Here is a 19,761-nt window from a genome sequence, read left to right on the forward strand (position 1 = left end):
AAGCATATGATAATTTAGTAATTTAATAAATCTTTCTCCTTGAGACATTTTCTTCACATTGTTTTCAAGACAACATCTTCTTCTAGTTTTCTTCCTGTCTCATGAACTACTTCTCAGTCTATATTACTGGTTGTCCCTCATTTATTTAGCTCTAAATATTTGAGGCTTAGTGGTCCGGCTACTTCTCTTGGTGATCCCCTCCAGTTTCATCGACTCAAATACTGTCTAGATATTGATGATTCCCCAAATGATATATTCAGTCCAGACCTCTCTACTGGACTCCAAATACCAACTGCCTACTCAGCAACTCTACTTGGATGTCTAATAGACATTTCAAAGTTATCATGTCCAAAATCAAACTCCTGATCTCCTCTCCCAGTATTTTTTTTTGCATCTCAGGAGACATATTTCTTTCCAGTGGCTTAAGTCAACAACCTTTCATAACCAATTTCCAGTGCATTCACACATTCTATTAGCCACCATCAACATTAACTTAGTTTTTTATACCACCTGGTCTCTCTACTTTTTCCCTTAACACTAGAAGTAAATTCTTCACACAGCAGCCAAAGTGGTCTTATTAAGACAAATGTATTTCATGCCCATCTATGCTCAAAACCCACTAAAATCTTCCCATCCCACTCAGAATCCAACAAACCACTTACAGGGATCCACATGATCAGGCCTCATTTTCTGTTAGTCTTCTCCTTGCTCAATTTCCTTGTTCCTAGTCTCCTTGTCCTTTCCCAAAATTGCCATGTATGCTCTTGCTTTTCTAAATATGTACTTAAAATTTCCTCTGCTTGGAATTCTCTTCTCCCAGATATCTTGTAGTTCATTCCCTCACCTTCTTCATGTTTTTGCTCAAGTATCACATTTACGGGGGAACCTGTTCTATTTGTCACTACCCCACAACATGCCGCTGCCTCTCACTCTTCTTTGTTTTGTTTTTCTTCCACATAATGTACTACTTTTTGACATATATTTGCTTGCTTATTATTTTTTATTAGACTGTAGTGTTATGAGGGCAGAGATTTTGTCTTGTTGGTCACTGCTATGTCTTTAGATTCCAGATAGATCTAGGTACATGGCAGACATTCTAAAACTACATTGAAAACCTTTCACAAGTCCCTAGTGATGCACGTCATGAAATCAGTGATTGGCTCCAAACTTCTATAGCAGGCTTACCTTAGTCATTTTGTTGCCTTTGTTGCAACATGGCAACCCATTTTACATGTTTTGAACTTTGGGGCTCTCAATTTTAACATTATGATGGGGTTTTATTGTATTTTTGGAACGAATAGAAGAAAAGAAGAAAGAAATTAAGTGAAAAAGGAAGGAAGGAAGAAAGGAGGGGGAAAAGGAGGGAAAAGGAAAAACAAGAAAGAAATCCCTCTTAGTCCAGGATGAATAAGCTTTGAATCATGAAAAAAAAACTGGTTAATAGAATTTTTGTTTTTAATGAAGAGGTTTTTTATTTTTTTAATAAATCTATTTATTTATTTTTAGCCGTGTTGGGTCTTCATTACTGCACACTGGCTTTCTCTAGTTGTGGCGAGCGGGGGCTACTCTTTGTTGTGGTGCATGTGCCTCTCCTTACAGTGGCTTCTCTTATTGTGGAGCATGGGCTCTAGGTGCACAGGCTTCAGAAATTGTGGAACTCGGGCTCAGTAGTTGTGGTTCACAGGCTCTAGAGTGCAGCCTCAGTAGTTGTGGCGCACAGGCTTAGTTGTTCCGTGGCATGTGGGATCTTCCCGGACCAGGGCTCGAGCCCATGTCCCCTGCATTGGCAGGCGGATTCTTAACCACTGTGCTACCAGAGAAGTCCTTGGTCAATAGAATTTGAAATCAATGTGCAACTTGAGAAAAAATTTAAGGTGATGCTAAATTGCAGACCGGTTTAACTAAGCCATAATCATCTAGTAGCCAGATGAAAATACAATACATCATTTATTTAGGGGAAACTATCCTGACAACAGACTTGTGGCCAAAGGATTCACAATAATTTTAATAATTGAGTAATAATAATTTTCATGCATGGTGGTGGTCATGCAATCCATGATTCAAAGAGTCTTCAGTCACGACTTTCATGGGAGCCCAATCAGCATGATATGGACAAGGCAGGGACAGATAATCAAAATAAAATTGTAGAGATCTTGGGGTAAGGTATGTGTTGGGATTCTCAGTAATTTCTGTTTTGATAATTAAGATAGGTAGATGGTTAAAAACTAGCTTGATAGATAGAGATGAGATTAGATAGATAGATACAATACAGAGACACTTAGATATATAGCTGTATAGATTGTTTTAAATTTTATTACTGTGATGACTAATTTTAAGTATCAACTTGACTAGGCCATGGGGTGCACCTGTATTTCATCAAACATTACTTTGGGTGTGCCTGTGAAGGTGTTTCTGGATGGCACCAACAATTGAATTGGTAGACTGAGTAAAGCAGATTGCTCTCCCTAATGTAGGTGGGCCTTGTCCAATCAGTTGAAGTCTTAAATGGAACAAAATGGCTGAGTAAGAGAAAATTCCTTCTGCCTAACTGCCTTTGAGCTGGGACATCAATTTTTTTTCCTGCCTTTGGACTCATACTAAAAACATTGACTCCTTCTATGTCTTGAGTTTGTAGTCTTTTTGACTGGAACTACACCATTAACTCCCCTGGTTCTCCAACTTCTTGACTACAGATCTTGGGAATTATCAGCCTCCATAGTCACATAAGTCAATTCCTTATAATAAATATTTTTACATATGATGTGTGCTGTATTATGTACACATACATTATATATATATATATATATATATATATATATATATATATATATATATATATATATATGTTTATATACACACATACATCCTATTGGTTTTGTTTCTCTGGAGGACTCTAATATAACCACATTTTGTTTTTTTTATTTGTTTTGGGTTAAGGTAATTCAACTCCAGAAATATTTAAAAATCTGGTCAGGTTAAGTCTTAGACCCTTTAGGTAGTCATTTTTCTAAGAATTTAATGCTACCACTAGTTCTCTTTGTTTTTCATCTGCATCAGCTTCTCTTACTTCCCATATGATTAGCAGCAAAAGAGCTAAGTCACATTAAAACGTTCTTTAGTGCTCACATGCTCTTTTACATCTCTGTGACTTCATACAGGCTCTTGCCTTTTAATGGAATAACCATCTTTTTCCTTTCATTACCCAGCTGATCTTCCTTTAAGCATCACCTCCCTCAGGAAATTTTCTTTTATGTCCCAGTCTACTGAATGTGTCCATTCTTTATGCCCTACTTGCATCCCATACAAGTCACTGTTATAAGACATATTACAGTACTACAATTATTGGTATACCTATATGAGTTCTCCAGTAGAAAATATTAAGATCTTTTTGAGAATAGTAACTGTGCCTTTTTAAAAGTGCTTTTATCTCCAACTCCTAGAACAGTGTCAGGTATGAGTATTTGTTGAAAAAATTAATATAATATGAATGCCAGTGAACTACCTTATCATATGTAATATTTAAGATCATTGATAATCATTCATTTCTGGACTAATTATTTTCTCATATTACAAATTTTCTTAAAGTTAAAAACAAATCTCAATTATTTAAAATTAAATTAGCAAATTCAATGTTTTTCTTGACTGCATGTAAAAAGAGTGGATCCTGCTTATAGTATGTGGAATGTTACTAAGCAATCATCATATTTGTGCCTTTATTTGTGTAACATGCATTGGTTCTCTAAATAAAATTGCTTTCAAAATCAGCACTGAAGACGTGCCAATGTCTTTAGTAAATCAGATTTGACTGATGAAGAAGAAGGAACTGTCATCATCATTTTACTGAATCATTGGTAGAGAGTTTGTATTTTCACTGTAGATTATAAATCCAGGACAAAGAATCTGGAATCAAATGCTTTTAAAAAGTCCTATGCTGGCAAAGACATGAAATGAAATCCACTTACTTCTTAGGTTGAGGGTAAGATTCTATAGGCAGATTTTACCTAACAACAACAACAAACATCACTTTGTGTCTTACAAATATCAACTAGGGGACACAGTAACCTATCATGTAATTCAGTTAGGGTTATGTGTAATCTAGTAAGTCTTCTTTAGTAAGCGATTTTTAATTTCTATACTACCTTTATAATTTTTAGACCTCACTGTAATTTCATATCTATGGTCTTTCTAATCTTAATATTCACCAGTACAGACTGTAGCATTATTTGGCTGACTTAAGTTTTGTATTTACATATTAATTATTATCATCAAGACGAATGCATTAGTTTCCTGTTGCTGCTACAACAAATTACCATAAACTTAGTGATTTTAAACACACAAATTTAGTATCCTATGGTTCTGGAGGGCAGAAGTCTGAAATAAATCTTATGAGGTTAAAATCAAAATGTCAGCAAGGCTGTATTCCTTTATGGAAACTACAGAAAAATCCATTTTCTTGGCCTTTCAGTTTCTAGAGGTGGCTTGCATTCCTTGGCTTTTGGCCCCTTCCTGCATCTTTAAAGTGCTTCTCTCTCATCTCTGCTTCTGTCATCTTCTCCCCTTTTTCTGACTCTGAGCATCAGTCCTTGTTCTTATAAGGACCTTTTTTTGTAAAAAGAAAAAAAAAAATGTATTTTTTTTTTGCGGTACGCGGGCCTCTCACTGTTGTGGCCTCTCCCGTTGTGGAGCACAGGCTCCGGACGCGCAGTCTCAGTGGCCATGGCTCATGGGCCACTCCGCAGCATGTGGGATCTTTCCGGACTGGGGCACGAACCCGTGTCCCCTGCATTGGCAGGCAGACTCTCAACCACTGCACCACCACGGAAGCCCGAATTGTATGTTTTTTAAAAATTTTTTGATTTATATTGGAGTATATAGTTGTTTAACAATGTTGTGTTTCAGGTGTACAGCAAAGTGATTCAGTTTTACATATACATGTTTCTATTCTTTTTCAAATTATTTTCTCATTTAGGTTATTACAGAATATTGACCAGAGTTCCCTGTGCTAAAGAGTAGGTCCTTGTTGGTTACCTATTTTAAATATAGTAGTGTGTATATATATATATATATATATATATATATATATATATGTCAATCCCAAACTCCCAATATATCCTTCTCCCCTACCTTTCCCCTTTGGTAACCATAAGTTATTTTTCTAAGTCTTCAAGTCTTTTTCTGTTTTGTAAATAAGTTCATTTGTGTCATATTTTTGATTCCTCATATAAATGATTTCATATGATATTTGTCTTTCTCTGTCTGACTTACTTCACTTAGTATGATAATATCCAGGTTCAGCCATGTTGCTGCAAATGGCTTTATTTCATTCCTTTTAATGGCTGAGTAATATTCCATTGTATATATGTACCACATCTTCTTTATCCCTTCCTCTCTTGATGGACATTTAGGTTGCTTCCATGTCTTGGCTATTGTAAGCAGCGCTGCAATGAACATTGGGATCCATGTATCCTTTCGAACCATGTTTTCTCCAGATATATGCTCAAGAATGGGATTGCTGGATCATATGGTGGCTCTATTTGTAGTTTTTTAGGGAACCTCCATACTGTTCACTGTAGTGGCTGTACCAATTTACATTTCCACCAACAGTGTAGGACGGTTCCCTTTTCTCCACACTCTTTTCAGCGTTTAATGTTTGTAGACTTTTTCATGGTCACCATTCTGATTGGTGTGAGGTCTATCTCGTTGTTTTGACTTGCATTTCTCTAATACTTAGCAATGTTGAGCATCTTTTCAAGTGCCTCTTGGCCAATCTGTATGTCTTCTTTGGAGAAATGTCTACTTAGGTCTTCCGCCCATGTTTTGATTTGGTTGTTTGTTTTTTGATATTGAGCTGCATGAGCGATTTGTAAATTTTGGAGATAATCCCTTGGTCGCCTTCATTTGCAAATATTTTCTCCCATTCTATAGGTTGTTTTTTCATTTTGTTTATGGTTTTCTTTGCTGTACAAAAAAGGGCCTTTTTGATTACATGATCCCATCAGAAAATCCAGGATAATCTTCCCAATTCAAGTTTCTTAATTTAGTCAAATCTACAAATTCCCTTTGGCTATATAAGGTAACATATTCACAGGTTCTGTGAATTAGGATATGAACATCTTTGGGAGGACATTATTCTGTCTACTACAGTCCATATACTTTTTTTCTTTCTATATTTAGCCACATAAAGAATTGTAACTCAGTATTAGAAAATATCATTGGAAGTCATAACTCAATAAAAAAAACTTTCTAATAATTATTTTTGATTAAAAGTAGTCTAATTACTTGAATACTGTCTCACTCTCCAATATTAGAAACACATAGCCGTAAGCTAGCTAACCATCCATCAGTTATGTTATAGAGGAGATTTTTGCCTTATGCAGAATTAAAATAGATGGCCTTTATATTTCCTGTAACTCTAAGAGTCTCTTTAACTATTGTCAGATAAAGACAGTAGATACACAATGTCGTTCACTCATTTGTTTTTCATTAAATCTTCTAAAGCTAATGGAATGATACAAAATAAATGTAAAATATGCTGTAATGCTTGGGATATGGAATGACCTTATACGTTTTGACATTTATTTTTTTGTGTCACTATGTGTGTACAACTGAATTGTTATAGTCTGCTCAATGACATAACTTTAATTTTCAGCAGTAAAGTAGAAGCCTAGATTGTATCATTAATTTTAACAACCTGAGAGTCTGTGAGCAGAAGGAAGGAGGATGAAAGGGTGATGAACTACATTTAGATGAGATGAATGTGCCCCATTTTAGGATGACCTACCAATACAGAAGAGCATTTTGTTCAGCATCCTTAATTTTTACATGAGGAAATGGAAACCAAAAAAGTTTAGTGAGTTGCCCAAAGCCATACAACTAGATAGTTGCAGAGTTGATATTAGGCCTCAGATTTTCTAACTCCTAATTTAGTACTCTGTTCACTCCACTATGAACTTTCTAATTTCCTAATTATTATATAATTTGTTCAGAATTTGATATGGTTTCTCTCTTCCTTTATCTTAATTTTACATGTTAAATTAATGTTAATTAGGTTGAGTCCCTTGAGAGGTATCTTTTCCAAAAGCAATGACCATGTAGATGGACAAAATGAAGTATGTTTCTATTTTATTTCTATCTGCAGTGTTTAGATGCAAATAAAAAAGGAAAAGGAATTTAAGAATGCTTTCATGCCTTTTTCTTCCTTCTATTTCTTCTTACCAAGAGATATTAAAGATCAGTTGAACTAAATTAGAGACCCTTTTTTTTTTTTGTGGTATGTGGGCCTCTCACTGTTGTGGCCTCTCCCGCTGTGGAGCACAGGCTCCGGACGCGCAGGCTCAGCGGTCATGGCTCATGGGCCCAGCTGCTCCGCGGCATGTGGGATCTTCCCGGACCGGGGCACGAACCCGTGTCCCCTGCATCGGCAGGCGGACTCTCAACCACGGTGCCACCAGGGAAGCCCCAGAGACCCTATTTTAAACAGTTAGTAATAGAAGGGCATCCAGGTTTCAGATTAATGAATGCAGTCATTCTGTAAGAGAGAGAGAGAGAGTGTGTGTGTGTGTGTGTGTGTGTGTGTGTGTGTGTGTGTTTGCATGTGTGGTGTTGGCAGGGGGCAATAAACGTCACTTGAAATGGTTAAATAAGCATTGGCAGATGTGTTGTATATATCATCTTTAAAAGCTGCATCCTTGATGTGTAAATAAATGCTTACCTCCCCTCAATTTTTCTTTTTCTTTTAACTATATTTGAATGTGTTCACCTTCCTGCTGCATGTAAGCTCATTTATAATTTCATCACTTCTTAATATCCATTTTTATTTTAGGACAAATATTTAGATTTGGAGCCTTTTCTTGCTTTTCCTGACAGGGAAGTCATCATGCTTTGGCACCAATAGGGGCACTACTAGTAAATATTGACTCCTTCAACCTACTTGATTCCTTACTCTCAAGTGTCTTATGCCCTACTTTGAGTCACTATATGTTACAATAACTATCTACCTCTTTGGCATGAGCTTCGTAGCACTCTGTACATTTCCTCCTACTTATCCCTGGAATCTTTTAAGGTATATGGCAGTCAAACTAGAGTCATTTTATTCCCTGACTTGGTCTAGCACTCAGCTTATTGTAAAGAAGAATACATCTGTAGCAAAATATAAATAATAACAAGTATAGTAAAAAGTCTTTAGTGTGTATTGAGCTGGATAATATTTCAGTTTGTTTAGTACTACAATAATATGCACTAAGATGTAGTCATCATGCCCCAAAACGCATGTAGGTGTGAAAATACTCACCAGATAAACAATTGCATAAGCAGCCATAGACATAGATCATTCCCAGAAGCAACGGTGTCTTTTGTAAGGCAACATTTCATCAGTGACATTTTGGTGCCAGTGAATCAACATATCCAGTACTGATCTCTATTTGCAGAAATCCTGCCTTTTGGAACTGGTCTCTCTAGTAATGCTATTTAAATCATCAGGGGATAATTCTTCTTAATCACATTCAGTTTAGTTGGAAAAATGAAAAGGATCTTCTATTCAATTTATGTCCTTCCTATGGAGTTATCTAGATAGCTGTTTATTTGTGCTGTTGAAACAATTTTATTACTGATATTTCTTTTCAGAGCATTTTAACCTACAAAGTTAATTATAAAAATTTGAATTTCTGATTATATTTAATTCAGATAAGTCTAACTCTACTTCTATTTGCTTTTAATCATTTAACTTTATTCTCTTTGGGAGTGTTGTGCTCATATAGTAATGCAGTACAAATATGGAGCCAATACTACTTATCTTCCTATTGTGGTATTATAAGAATATATAGTAAGATAATAATTTCAATGGAATATTTTAGATCCTTAAAAAAATAACTCAGTCCCTAAAAGAGGTGGAAAAATATAGGTAATATACTAATTTATCCAATAAGGTAAGACATTACATAAAATATAGTCAAAACAATAAGCACACATTAATAAAATGTTTAGACTCATAAACTTATGCAAATAAAATGGACACTTATAGATACACCAAGGAATAAGAGGATATGCTAACTTTGCCAACAAGCATCATGAAACACAGCAATTCACAAGAGTACTGAATTTGTAGCATCCCAGGGAGTTACCAAAAGTCAAAAATAGCACTAAGGATGGTGAGGTAAGACAGGAAATTAATCAAAAAATTTAAAAGACATCATCTTGCAGCATTCTTCAAGATAAATAACCTGGTATCAATTCCAAACCCTTAAAAACAAGGTTCTTAAAATTTGTCTTACTTCCCTACCCCTAATATATTATCTGATGAGAGCATGGGTCAAAAACACAGATTATATCCATAAGTTATTTAGCCTAGGATTTTAACGTTTTTTTCTTCATCTATTCATTTGTTCATTCAACAAATGTTGATAAATATTATATCTGAATAGGCACTGTGCTAGTTGATAGATAGGAAATGATAAGATCATGATCAAAACACAGAACCTGCCCTCAGGTACATTATAATTTAGTAGGGGAGACACAATATAATAAATACCCAGTTTTTGTAAAAAAGAAAGTGGTAAGTATAGTAAGAGTGATTGGAAATAGAGTGTTTTATAAATCTGGGAGGGGAAGAAATACAATTCAGTCTGTGTTCATTGAACACCTATTCTGTGTCAGACACAGTGCCAGTGGCTGTAGATGTAAAGATAAATAAAACATCATTCTTTTCTTATAGGAGTTCTTAGTTTATCAGGATTATCTTCTCCTGGGGTGCAGGGCATGTCAGGAAAGGATTTATGGAAGAAATGATATTTGAGTTGCATCTTAAAATATAGGTAAATTTTTGACATATGGAGAAGAAGGATAGAGCTTTCCAGGGAGAGGCAAAAGCATGAACATAGCAGCATCTGTGTTCCTTTTCTCTGAATTTATTTTTATTCTGCTGAAGGCTTGGTATGAGAATAACAGAAGGCATAACTTTGTGATTATGCTTTATAACACCTTGTTTTTAAAGCACAAAAGATGTGTTTTTAGAAAAATCTATTGTTTTTACAATATTTTTGAGTATTTTTATTAGCACCATTTAAATTACTGGCACTATTGATAGAGTTGGTCTAATTTTGTTTTTGTGTCTTGGACCCCTCTTCCCCCAAAATGGTTTGCAACCTCTTGAAGTAACAAGTGAGTTAAAATTAAACTTCACTAAGGTATGGTGTGCAGGTATTTTTGAAATAGTATATTTCTTCTTAAATATTAGGTGTTTATGGGTCTATCCTAGATATTATACAATTGCTCTCATCTATTTTTGCCCTTCGTATGAGAGAATCAATTCTTGAGTTACTAAGGTGGACTTGCATTTGGATGAGCAGCATCAGGAGAAATGCTGTTGTATCTAATTAAGGGTCAGGTCTTTTCAAGGATTTTATAGAAGTTTCTATTGAGAAAAGCCGGGAAACTGGTATAAACAGAGGGACTGAAAAAGCAATCCAAGAGAAAAGAGCAAAGAAATTGTGTTCATAGAAATGGTCATTTCTTCGTTACTGCTATGGTCTGAATGTTTGTCTCCCCCCAGATTCATATGTTGATATCCTAATGCCCAAGGTGATGGTATAAGGAGGTGGGGCCTTTGGGAGGTGATTATGTCATGAGAGTGAAGCCCTCGGGTCTCACAAATTTATGATCTTATAAGCTGTACTCTACAAAAGAATCTGTTAATTTTTAATGAATGATCAAATAGTATTATACAGAATATCTTAGTCTGTTTGGACTACTATAACAAAATACCCCAGACTGGGCAGCTTATAAACAGATACTTATTTCTCACAATTCTGAAGGCTGGAAGTTCAAGGTCAAGGTACCAGCATGGTCAGGTGAGCTCCTTCTTCCAGGTTGTAGACTTCTCTTTATATTCTCATATGGTGGAAAGAGTGAGCTATCTCTCTGGGGCCTCTTATATAAGAGCACTAATCTCATTCATAAGGGCTCCATTCTCATGACTCAGTCACGTCCCAAAGGCACCATATCTTACTATCATCACATTGAGATTAGGTTTCAGCATATGACTTGTGGGAAGGGGAGGGGGCACACACATACTGACCATAGCATAGAGTCATCCTAGAGTTTAACAAAGAAGTTTTAAGAACATGTAGATTTTTTGTTCTGGTTCTGCAAAAAATGCCATTGATAATTTGATAGTGATTGCCTTGAATCTGTAGATTGCCTTGGTTAGTATAGTCATTTTGACAGTATTGATTCTTCCAATCTAAGAACATGGTATATCTTTCCATTTGTGTCATCTTCAATTTCTTTCATCAGCATCTCATAGTTTTCAGAGTACAAGTCTTTTGCCTCCTTAGGTATGTTTATTCCTGGGTATTTTATTCTTTTTGATGTGATGATAAATGGGATTGTTTCCTTAATTTCTCCTTCTGATCTTTCATTGTTAGTATATAGAAATGCAAGAGAGTTCTGTGTATTAATTTTGTATCCTGCAACTTTACTGAATTCATTGATGAGCTCTGATAGTTTTCTGGTAGCATTTTTACTGTTTTCTGTGTATAATATCACATTTCTGTGGAAACACAGAAGACATCAAATAGCCAAAGCAGTCTTGAGAAAGACAAATGGAGCTGGAGGAAGCAGGCTCCCTGACTTCAGACTATACTATAAAGCTACAGTAATCAAAAAAGTATGGTACTGGCACAAAGATGGACTTACAGATTAATGGAACAAGATAGAAAGCCAGAAATAAACTCACGCACCTATGATCAGTTAATCTACAACAAAGGAGGCAGGATATACAATGGAGAAAAGACAGTCTCTTCAATAAGTGGTGCTGGGAAAACTGGACAGCTACATGTAAAAGAATGAAATTAGAACATTCTCTAACACCATACACAAAAATAAACTCAAAATGGATTGAGACCTAAATGTAAGACTGGATATTATAAAACTCTTAGAGGAAAACATAGGCAGAACACTCTTTGACATAAACTGCAGTAAGATCTTTATGGATCCACCTCCTAGGGTAATGAATATAAAAACAAAAATAAATGGGTCTAATTAAACGTAAGAGCTTTTGCATAGCAAAGGAAACCATAAACAAAACAAAAAGACAACATACAGAATGGGAGAAAATACTTGCAAACGAAGCGACCAACAAGGGATTAAGCTCCAAAATATTCAAACAGCTCATGCGGCTCAATATCAAAAAATAAAGAACCCAATCAAAAGAAATGGGCAGAAGATCTAAATAGACATTTCTCCAAAGAATACATACAGATGGCCAAGAAGCACATGAAAAGATGCTCAGCATTGCTAAGCATTAGAGAAATGCAAATCAAAACTACAATGAGGTATCACCTCAGAATGGCCATCATCAAAAAGTCTACAAACAATAAATGCTGGAGAGGGTGTGGAGAAAAGGGAACCCTCTTGCACTGTTGACGGCAATGTAAATTGGTACAGCTACTATGGAGAACAATGTGGAGGTTCCTTAAAAGACTAAAAACAGAACTGCCACATAATCCAGCAATCCCACTCCTGGGCATATATCCAGAGAAAACTGTAATTTGAAAATGTACATGCACCCCAGTGTTCATTGCAGCACTATTTACAATAGCCAAGACATGGAAACAACCTAAATATCCATCGAGAGGGGAATGGATAAGAAGATGGGGTACATAAATACAATGGAATATTACTCAGCCATTAAAAAAAGGAAATAGTGCCATTTGTAGCAACATGATTGGACCTAGAGATTGTCATAGTGAGTGAAGTAAGTCAAAGACAAATATTATATGATATCACATATGTGGAATCTAAAAAAAATGATACAAATGAACTTATTTACAAAATAGAAACACAACATTGTAAATCAACTATACTCCAATATAAAATTTAAAAAAGAGCATGTACGTTCCTCATTTTACAGGTGAGAGAACTGAGATCATAGCTTTCCCAAAGTTATATATGTGTGTGTGTGTATTTGTTATATAATGTATAATAAACATATACAAGTATTTATTATATATATATAATAAAAACACATATATACATATCAGTGGCAAATTAGGGATGAAAAATGAGGGACTTTGTCTGAATCCTGACCCTTTTGTTTCTCACTCTTGTGCTGCTTTCCCTCCCAACAGAGAATGGATCATCACAATAGTCATTTTCTAAAGAGAATTGTTGCAAAATTACAAGGAATAAAAATTTTTTTAAAAAAATAAAGGAGCGCAGTACCATTTTAACCTTTTGAAGTTGCCAAGAGAAAGAGTCAGAAAGAATATTTACATTCCAAACTAAATATTTAATTGGGTTAAGAAGGATGGAATAAAACGAGAGTAGCAAAGTCATTTGCACTTTCAAAACATAGGTGGGCTGTGTTGAGCTTTTCATTTTTTACCATATCCGGGTTTATTGGTATGTAATTACAGACCCTTGCCAGATGCCATCGATCCATATTTTCTCTTCTAATTTGAGTTGATCCTGTTGTACAGAGGATGTCTCTGGCATACAGGAGATACAGGAGAAGATAGATTTTTTTTTTTTTGCAGTACGCGGGCCTCTCACTGTTGTGGCCTCTCGTGTTGCAGAGCACAGGCTCCGATCGATCGCGCAGGCTCAGCGGCCATGGCTCACGGGCCTAGCCGCTCCGCAGCATGTAGGATCTTCCTGGACCGGGGCACGAACCAGTGTCCCCTGCATCGGCAGGCGGACTCTCAACCACTGCGCCACCAGGGAAGCCCGAGAAGATAGATTAAGATGAATTTTAAAGCAAATTCATACTGATCTCAGTTTATTTCTCTTGCTGCTTTTTCTTTTATCAATTTAATTTTAAAGTTATAAGAAAATAAACTTTAACTAGATTTATGTACTAAAGCCACCTCTAGCCAATTTAGGTCTTTGATGGTTTTGTTTTTAGCAATACCGAAACACAAAGGCAGTTATACATGGTATATTATGTTATGAAGCACATAACAATATAATTATTGAAATTCCCTTACTTCCCATTGTGTTTATATGGCTTAAAGCAACTGTCTTATTTAAGGCAAGAGTTCTAATTGGCCAAGTTGTTTTAGATAGAAAAAACAGTTTGGTGTTGAAGATTATTGCTGAATCATTGTTTCACTTTATGTCTGTAGTGTTAGCAAGTACCATGGTGATAAGTTCTTTAATATATTTCTAAGCAAGGAGATAGTGAATGCTTTCTCAATCTAAGCATGCTAGGGCATTTTGCAATATATTTATCACACAGGTATGACTGCTTAAAAGTACAAAGGTCACTGCAATGTGTGGCTATGCCCATGTCACCTCTTTTTAACTGTTCCCCAAGTGTCTGACTCCAGTGTAAATGTTCTATTTGAAATCTGCACAGTCACATTTATACCTCCTTTCTTTATGATTCAGCATTGCAGAGCAGAGAAATTCACAGTTCTGGTTCAAGGGATTACTGTTTTGTTATAATGTTCAAATAATGGTCTGCTAAAAATCTTCTTGTAAAAGAAAAAGAGGTTCACTCTCCTACTATCAAGGTCATTACTAAACTCTGTGCCTTCTGTTTAAAAGCACAGAGATGCCATCTAGCAGCCGCCCTCAGGAATTTCCTACACAGAAATAGTCCTTTCTCTATAAAACCGAGCAATAATTGAATTCTTACAAGCTTTTGGTTTTTCTTAATTTACTTAAGATTGGATGAATGATGATTTGGCATATTGCCTGTAGTTCAGATACTCCATTACCAATGAAATTAATTAATTAATATCTCTTACAAAGGGCAAAGGGATATACCTATGAGTTTGTAAATGGAACTGGAAATTTGTTAATATGATTTTAATTAAGAAAACATAATTCTCATGATTTTCTTGAGAGGAAAATTAATAATCTGTCTATATAAAAATACAAATAATTGATTGATTTTTTTGAATTGCCTTCCTTTACTGAAAGAAAATACTAATCTTACCAATATTCTGGTATATTAAATGAGAGAAAAGAAAGTAAGTGGATGCTGAAAGTAAGTTCATCCTGTGAATATAAATGTTTGGGCACTTTTTTTAAATTTAACAATAAATTTGACTTGCAAGTGATTTATCTTGCTGTAAGATAGTGATACCTAAGCACTTTATAAAATGTCATATATGATCTGTAAGTTTCAGTCTCAGGAAGAATGATCATAAACATAAATATTATATAATCTTCCATGAAATGGAATTTGTACTGTTGTTAGAAGCCTTTTTGTTTCAGATAAATTAATATATAATAAGCATGCTCTAAAATTTAGATTTCCAATATTTGCTATATGTGACAATCCTATACCTTAAAAAGTCTATTCAATTTTAATAGCTCTACTGTATTGCCAGTTTATGTGTATCCATGCATGATTTATGTGTAGTATAAATATAAAATGCAATAATATAGAAGAATAATTAAATGAATTTATTTAAAAGTGTGATTTTGAAATATATCAGTCCTAACGTTATAAAATTTTTTTTATTAGCTGTTTAGAATTTTTATATATTTAAGTTTCATCACTTATTACTTATTTGTCCACAAACTGGTATTTTGTGCTACTGTATTATTGGAATTTAATTTCAATTTTGCCAAACGTAATTTGCATCATGGATGTTAATTATTATCTAAACCCTTAAGTAGTTAGTAAAAAAATAAAATTTGAGAAAATTTCTATTTCATAACCTAATTGACAATCATTTTGAGAATTCAGTGGTGCCATTTGTGATTTGGGGGAGGGGAGATGATATAGTTTTGTGATTTCAATAGTTTGATAAAACATAACAAAAGTAGTTTTATTCATTTTTTTAAACAAAATTTGTCTACTAGTCCAAAGACCTTTTCACAACATTAAAATCACTTGCTATGAGCATTTTAATATTCTGTATATTGTCATATGTAATATATAACAAATACTATCTGCTGTTCTTTGCATACTGTATTGCAATATCTAGAAACTGAAAAGGACAGTTTGAAAAGTTAATGTATGCCTTTCCTTTCCTGGATTTCTCAGCTCAGTTGTACCAAACAGCCAAAATTAAGTCTGAAGAAAAGTTTTCTGTTGTTGAATACATGGAAATAAACTTATTAATACTAGAAAAAGATCACGACTAAAAATAGGTCATTTATTTGGAGAATTTATCTCAATATTTATTAGAAGCTCTTCTTTGTTGATAAATTTTTAATTTGGGAAAGAATGGGGTACAAGAAGTGGAGATATTTATGCATTTAAAGATATCAGAAAAATCAAATGAAACATGCAGTCGTTAGTAAAGCTCTGCATTTCCGAATTCATTTTAAAGAATGATAAAACTCACTTTAAGTCAAGTGATTTTTTTATGCAGTAACTCAGTAATAAGCTTTGCTTTTTAAAAATGTTTTACCAAGAATATTTCAGATGAGATATATAGTAGAATGTGTTCAAAGTTGTAACAAACATAATGAGAGTGGCAATGGAATATGTTACTATAGATCCAGAGAAAAAAATGAAAAAGAAAGATTAAAAAATATGAAAGCAGAATCAACACTTTGTACCTAGATGTAAAATGCTTTAAAGCTACACCTTAGTGTATGAAATATCCCATTAAGGATATTAAGACAAAATTATTATTTTGTCTTAATATCACAACCATAGCTTTAAAAGGAAATGATCTTATTCTTATCAGGTCTCTCTAAATATGAAAAGTACACAGAAATAATTATAAGCATAGATGATATGATTCTAAATTTTCACTATATACTATATTAGGCCTAGAAATATTAAGTCAACCACAGTATTAGGCTATGCTTGGTTATGTCTTAGTTCAATTATGAAAAGAAACAATTTCTCTACACTACACAGTTATTTTAAAATAACTTTACAATATTCCAAAATACAACTTTAAATGGTTTTAGAACATGACATCATTTCTCCTATTGTGTCAAATTGCTCTTGAACAGTTAAAGAAGTAAACTAATTTTTGAAATTGTATTTCCTTACTTTTTACTAGATGCATTATATCTTATTCCAGATAGTTATGATTTTCTTAGAATGCTGAAGCTCTCAAATTATCTCACTTTATCCTGAAGACTTTTCTCATACACTGCTGAAAATATTTCTCCATATTTTCTGATTTTTTATCAAAAGAGGTTAGCATTCACTTTAATTGCCAGTACTGGATAATTATCAGAGTTCAACAGATATGAGACAACTCATCCTTCCTATTGCCCTCCTTAGTTTGAAAGGATTCTCACTTCCTGTTTCTTAACACTGGTAATCAGAACTTCCTCAGTGCTCCGTAATTTCCTTAATGAAAAGAGAGAAAACAAACACAAGCCCCTTTCACCAATGCCTCTCAACCATGGCAGAGAGTGGAGCTCTGCTGCTCTGCCCTGTGTGTTACAAGCAGCATCCCAAATGTTTTGGACACAAACCGCAGCACGTCTGCGTTGGGAGTATTATTGACCAGGATCAGCTGGAAAACGCTTCTCTGCTTTCAACAAAGAAACGGTTCACCATCTCCTAATACATGATTACAAATTGCATTATTTTAACTGCTAAGTCCTTTGCATTACCCGTCCGACTTCAGAAGAGAACATTAAACACTTGGATACCAAATAAGCTAAATTCTCCCAAGAGCCGCATTGCCCGCTGCCCATACACGTTATATTCGCTCCTGGTCCCTCCCCCCTCTCTCCGGGACTCTACCTTGTGGAGCTATCCCTCGGGTAGTTCACCTTGTTATCTTCCAAGCAGTGGGAATACGCCAGACACCACAAGATAGCTGGAAGAGCTGTCTTTCATGCTGCCTTTTTTTTTGCATAATTAAATGCATTTTTGGTCGGTCTGTTACATATTGCACATTTATTTCAAACAAGAGTTAAAATATTGCCCATACCTTGGAAGGGTCTAATCCAGCAAGCAAAGACAGCAGCAGGAGATTGAGTAGGTTGGATGCCGCCTGCATTCTGATCTGGGTTTTTGCCCCTGTTTACTCTCTTTTATGTAGCCACTCCACTCTCACTGCAGAGACCTTTCCTTCGTCAGTTGCACTTTCTGCCTGCCAGTCAGAGCTGAGTGGAGACAGAGGCGGCGGCAGGAGCAGTAGCAGCAGCAGCGGTAGCAGCAGCGGTAGCAGCAGCGGCAGTAGCGGCAGCCGCCCTGGGGGGCGATCATTCCGCAGGCATTCTCAGGGCTGGGAGTCCGCGAGCTCTAGGAGTGGATTGAGCTGCAGTGGCCGCTGACCGAGGTGCTGAAGCTCCTCCAAGCCGCGCGCCCCAATTTACCTTCTCTCCCGCGGCTATATAGCCAGACCACCTGAAAAGTTTTGACCCAAGAAAAAGATAAAGGGAGTAACAGCTGAGAGAGGTGTGGAGACCTGGACAACGGATATGACATCACTACAGCTCCTTGGGGCTTGGGGAGATATTTTGTGGGAAATTTGTTATCCAAACAAGGATTGACTCTCCTGCTCCCGTTCAGCATTTGCTGGTATCTTGATCTTCAGAGAAGTAAAGTTAGCTAGATATAGGATTATGAAACAAATAGTGCCTGGAATCGTCTGCTGTCATTGACAGAGAACTTGATATTGTATTTAGTGCTTTAAAGAAAGTTTGCAATGCAGACTATCAATGTGTATTTTCTGTTCAAGGTACACAGTCTATAGCTATTATATATACATATATGCACTGTCATTTAAACTATCCTATTGAAATAATCTATTTGGTTAAATATTCATGTGTTTTTTATCTATCTAGGGCTTTTGGTCACCTAAAACACTACGTATAAATAAATGAAGAGGCTTTCTTTTCTTTTTTTTTTTTTCTTGTAAATGGGATATTCCACTAGTGACCCCACACAGCTGAAATCTCTCCTCCTCACACACAGCCATAACCAGAAATGTAGTTTCCCTGTCAACCTGAAGTAGAATTCAGTGATGGGTGGACAGTGGGATGGGAAAAGCATTATTTCTAAGCTTCCAAATACTTGTTTTCTAGAGCTCAAGAAAAGAGGTAGCTGCCTCACAAGAGCAAAGGAAGAGTAAATGACAAACTAACTTTCTCATACACCCTTCATAACTTAACTATACTCAAGAAACTTTTTTTTTTTGTAGCTGGAAAATGTGTTTTCTATAAGATAAAAAGATGGAGAAGAGTTGTCAACCACCCTCTCATACAATTACACCACTAATGCAACTTGAGTTTTGTCTTCTGTTGATTTTTCTAGAAGTTATATTTCCTAAGGACTAGAGTATATGAACTAGAGATATGGGCATTTCTTCTACATTAAAAAGAGGATAAATTGTTTGAGATATCAGACACATACTGTGTATAAATCTCTACAGTCTTTTACTGAACACTCTTCATGTATATATAAATATGTATATTTTAAATTCAAGAAATCTCAATTAGGATGCAAATACTTTTGAAAGTTATAATCCCCAAGGATTTGCATCACATTGCATCTGTTTTTATCCTGATATTATGAATATGAGTGCATGTGTGTATGATTACTTGAGGCTTTTTTCCCATAAAACCTCAATAACAAGAAGGAAAATTTGAAAATTTCTTTTGAAGAGATGGATCACACATAAAAAAGAGATTGCAGAATAGCAGAAAGAAGGGGGAATTATTTGAGGGTTTTTAGTTTAATGATAACCCTAGCAATCGTAACCACAGTTTGAATTTCCATTATTTCCTAGCAGAAACAGAAAACAGAACTTTTCTATTGAGGTAATAGATAAAACTACAGAGTTATGTCTGACACTCTTTGGGATAACTTTCTAGAGCATGTTTGAG

The 19,761-nt window shown here is 35.2% G+C and overlaps 1 protein-coding gene across 1 annotated transcript in view; it reads right to left on the reverse strand.

Moving 5' to 3' along the window:
* Positions 1 to 18,365, reverse strand: part of OLFM3 (olfactomedin 3) — a 193,938-nt gene extending 175,573 nt beyond the window's left edge. The window contains exon 1 of the mRNA XM_065876836.1: positions 17,862 to 18,365. Within this exon, the coding sequence (XP_065732908.1) occupies positions 17,862 to 17,930 (69 nt within the window). The 5' untranslated portion in view covers positions 17,931 to 18,365. The remainder of the gene's footprint in view (positions 1 to 17,861) is intronic.
* Between the last annotated feature and the right edge of the window lie 1,396 nt (positions 18,366 to 19,761).

This window comes from Phocoena phocoena, chromosome 1, assembly GCF_963924675.1.
Source record: "Phocoena phocoena chromosome 1, mPhoPho1.1, whole genome shotgun sequence".
NCBI lineage: Eukaryota > Metazoa > Chordata > Mammalia > Artiodactyla > Phocoenidae > Phocoena > Phocoena phocoena.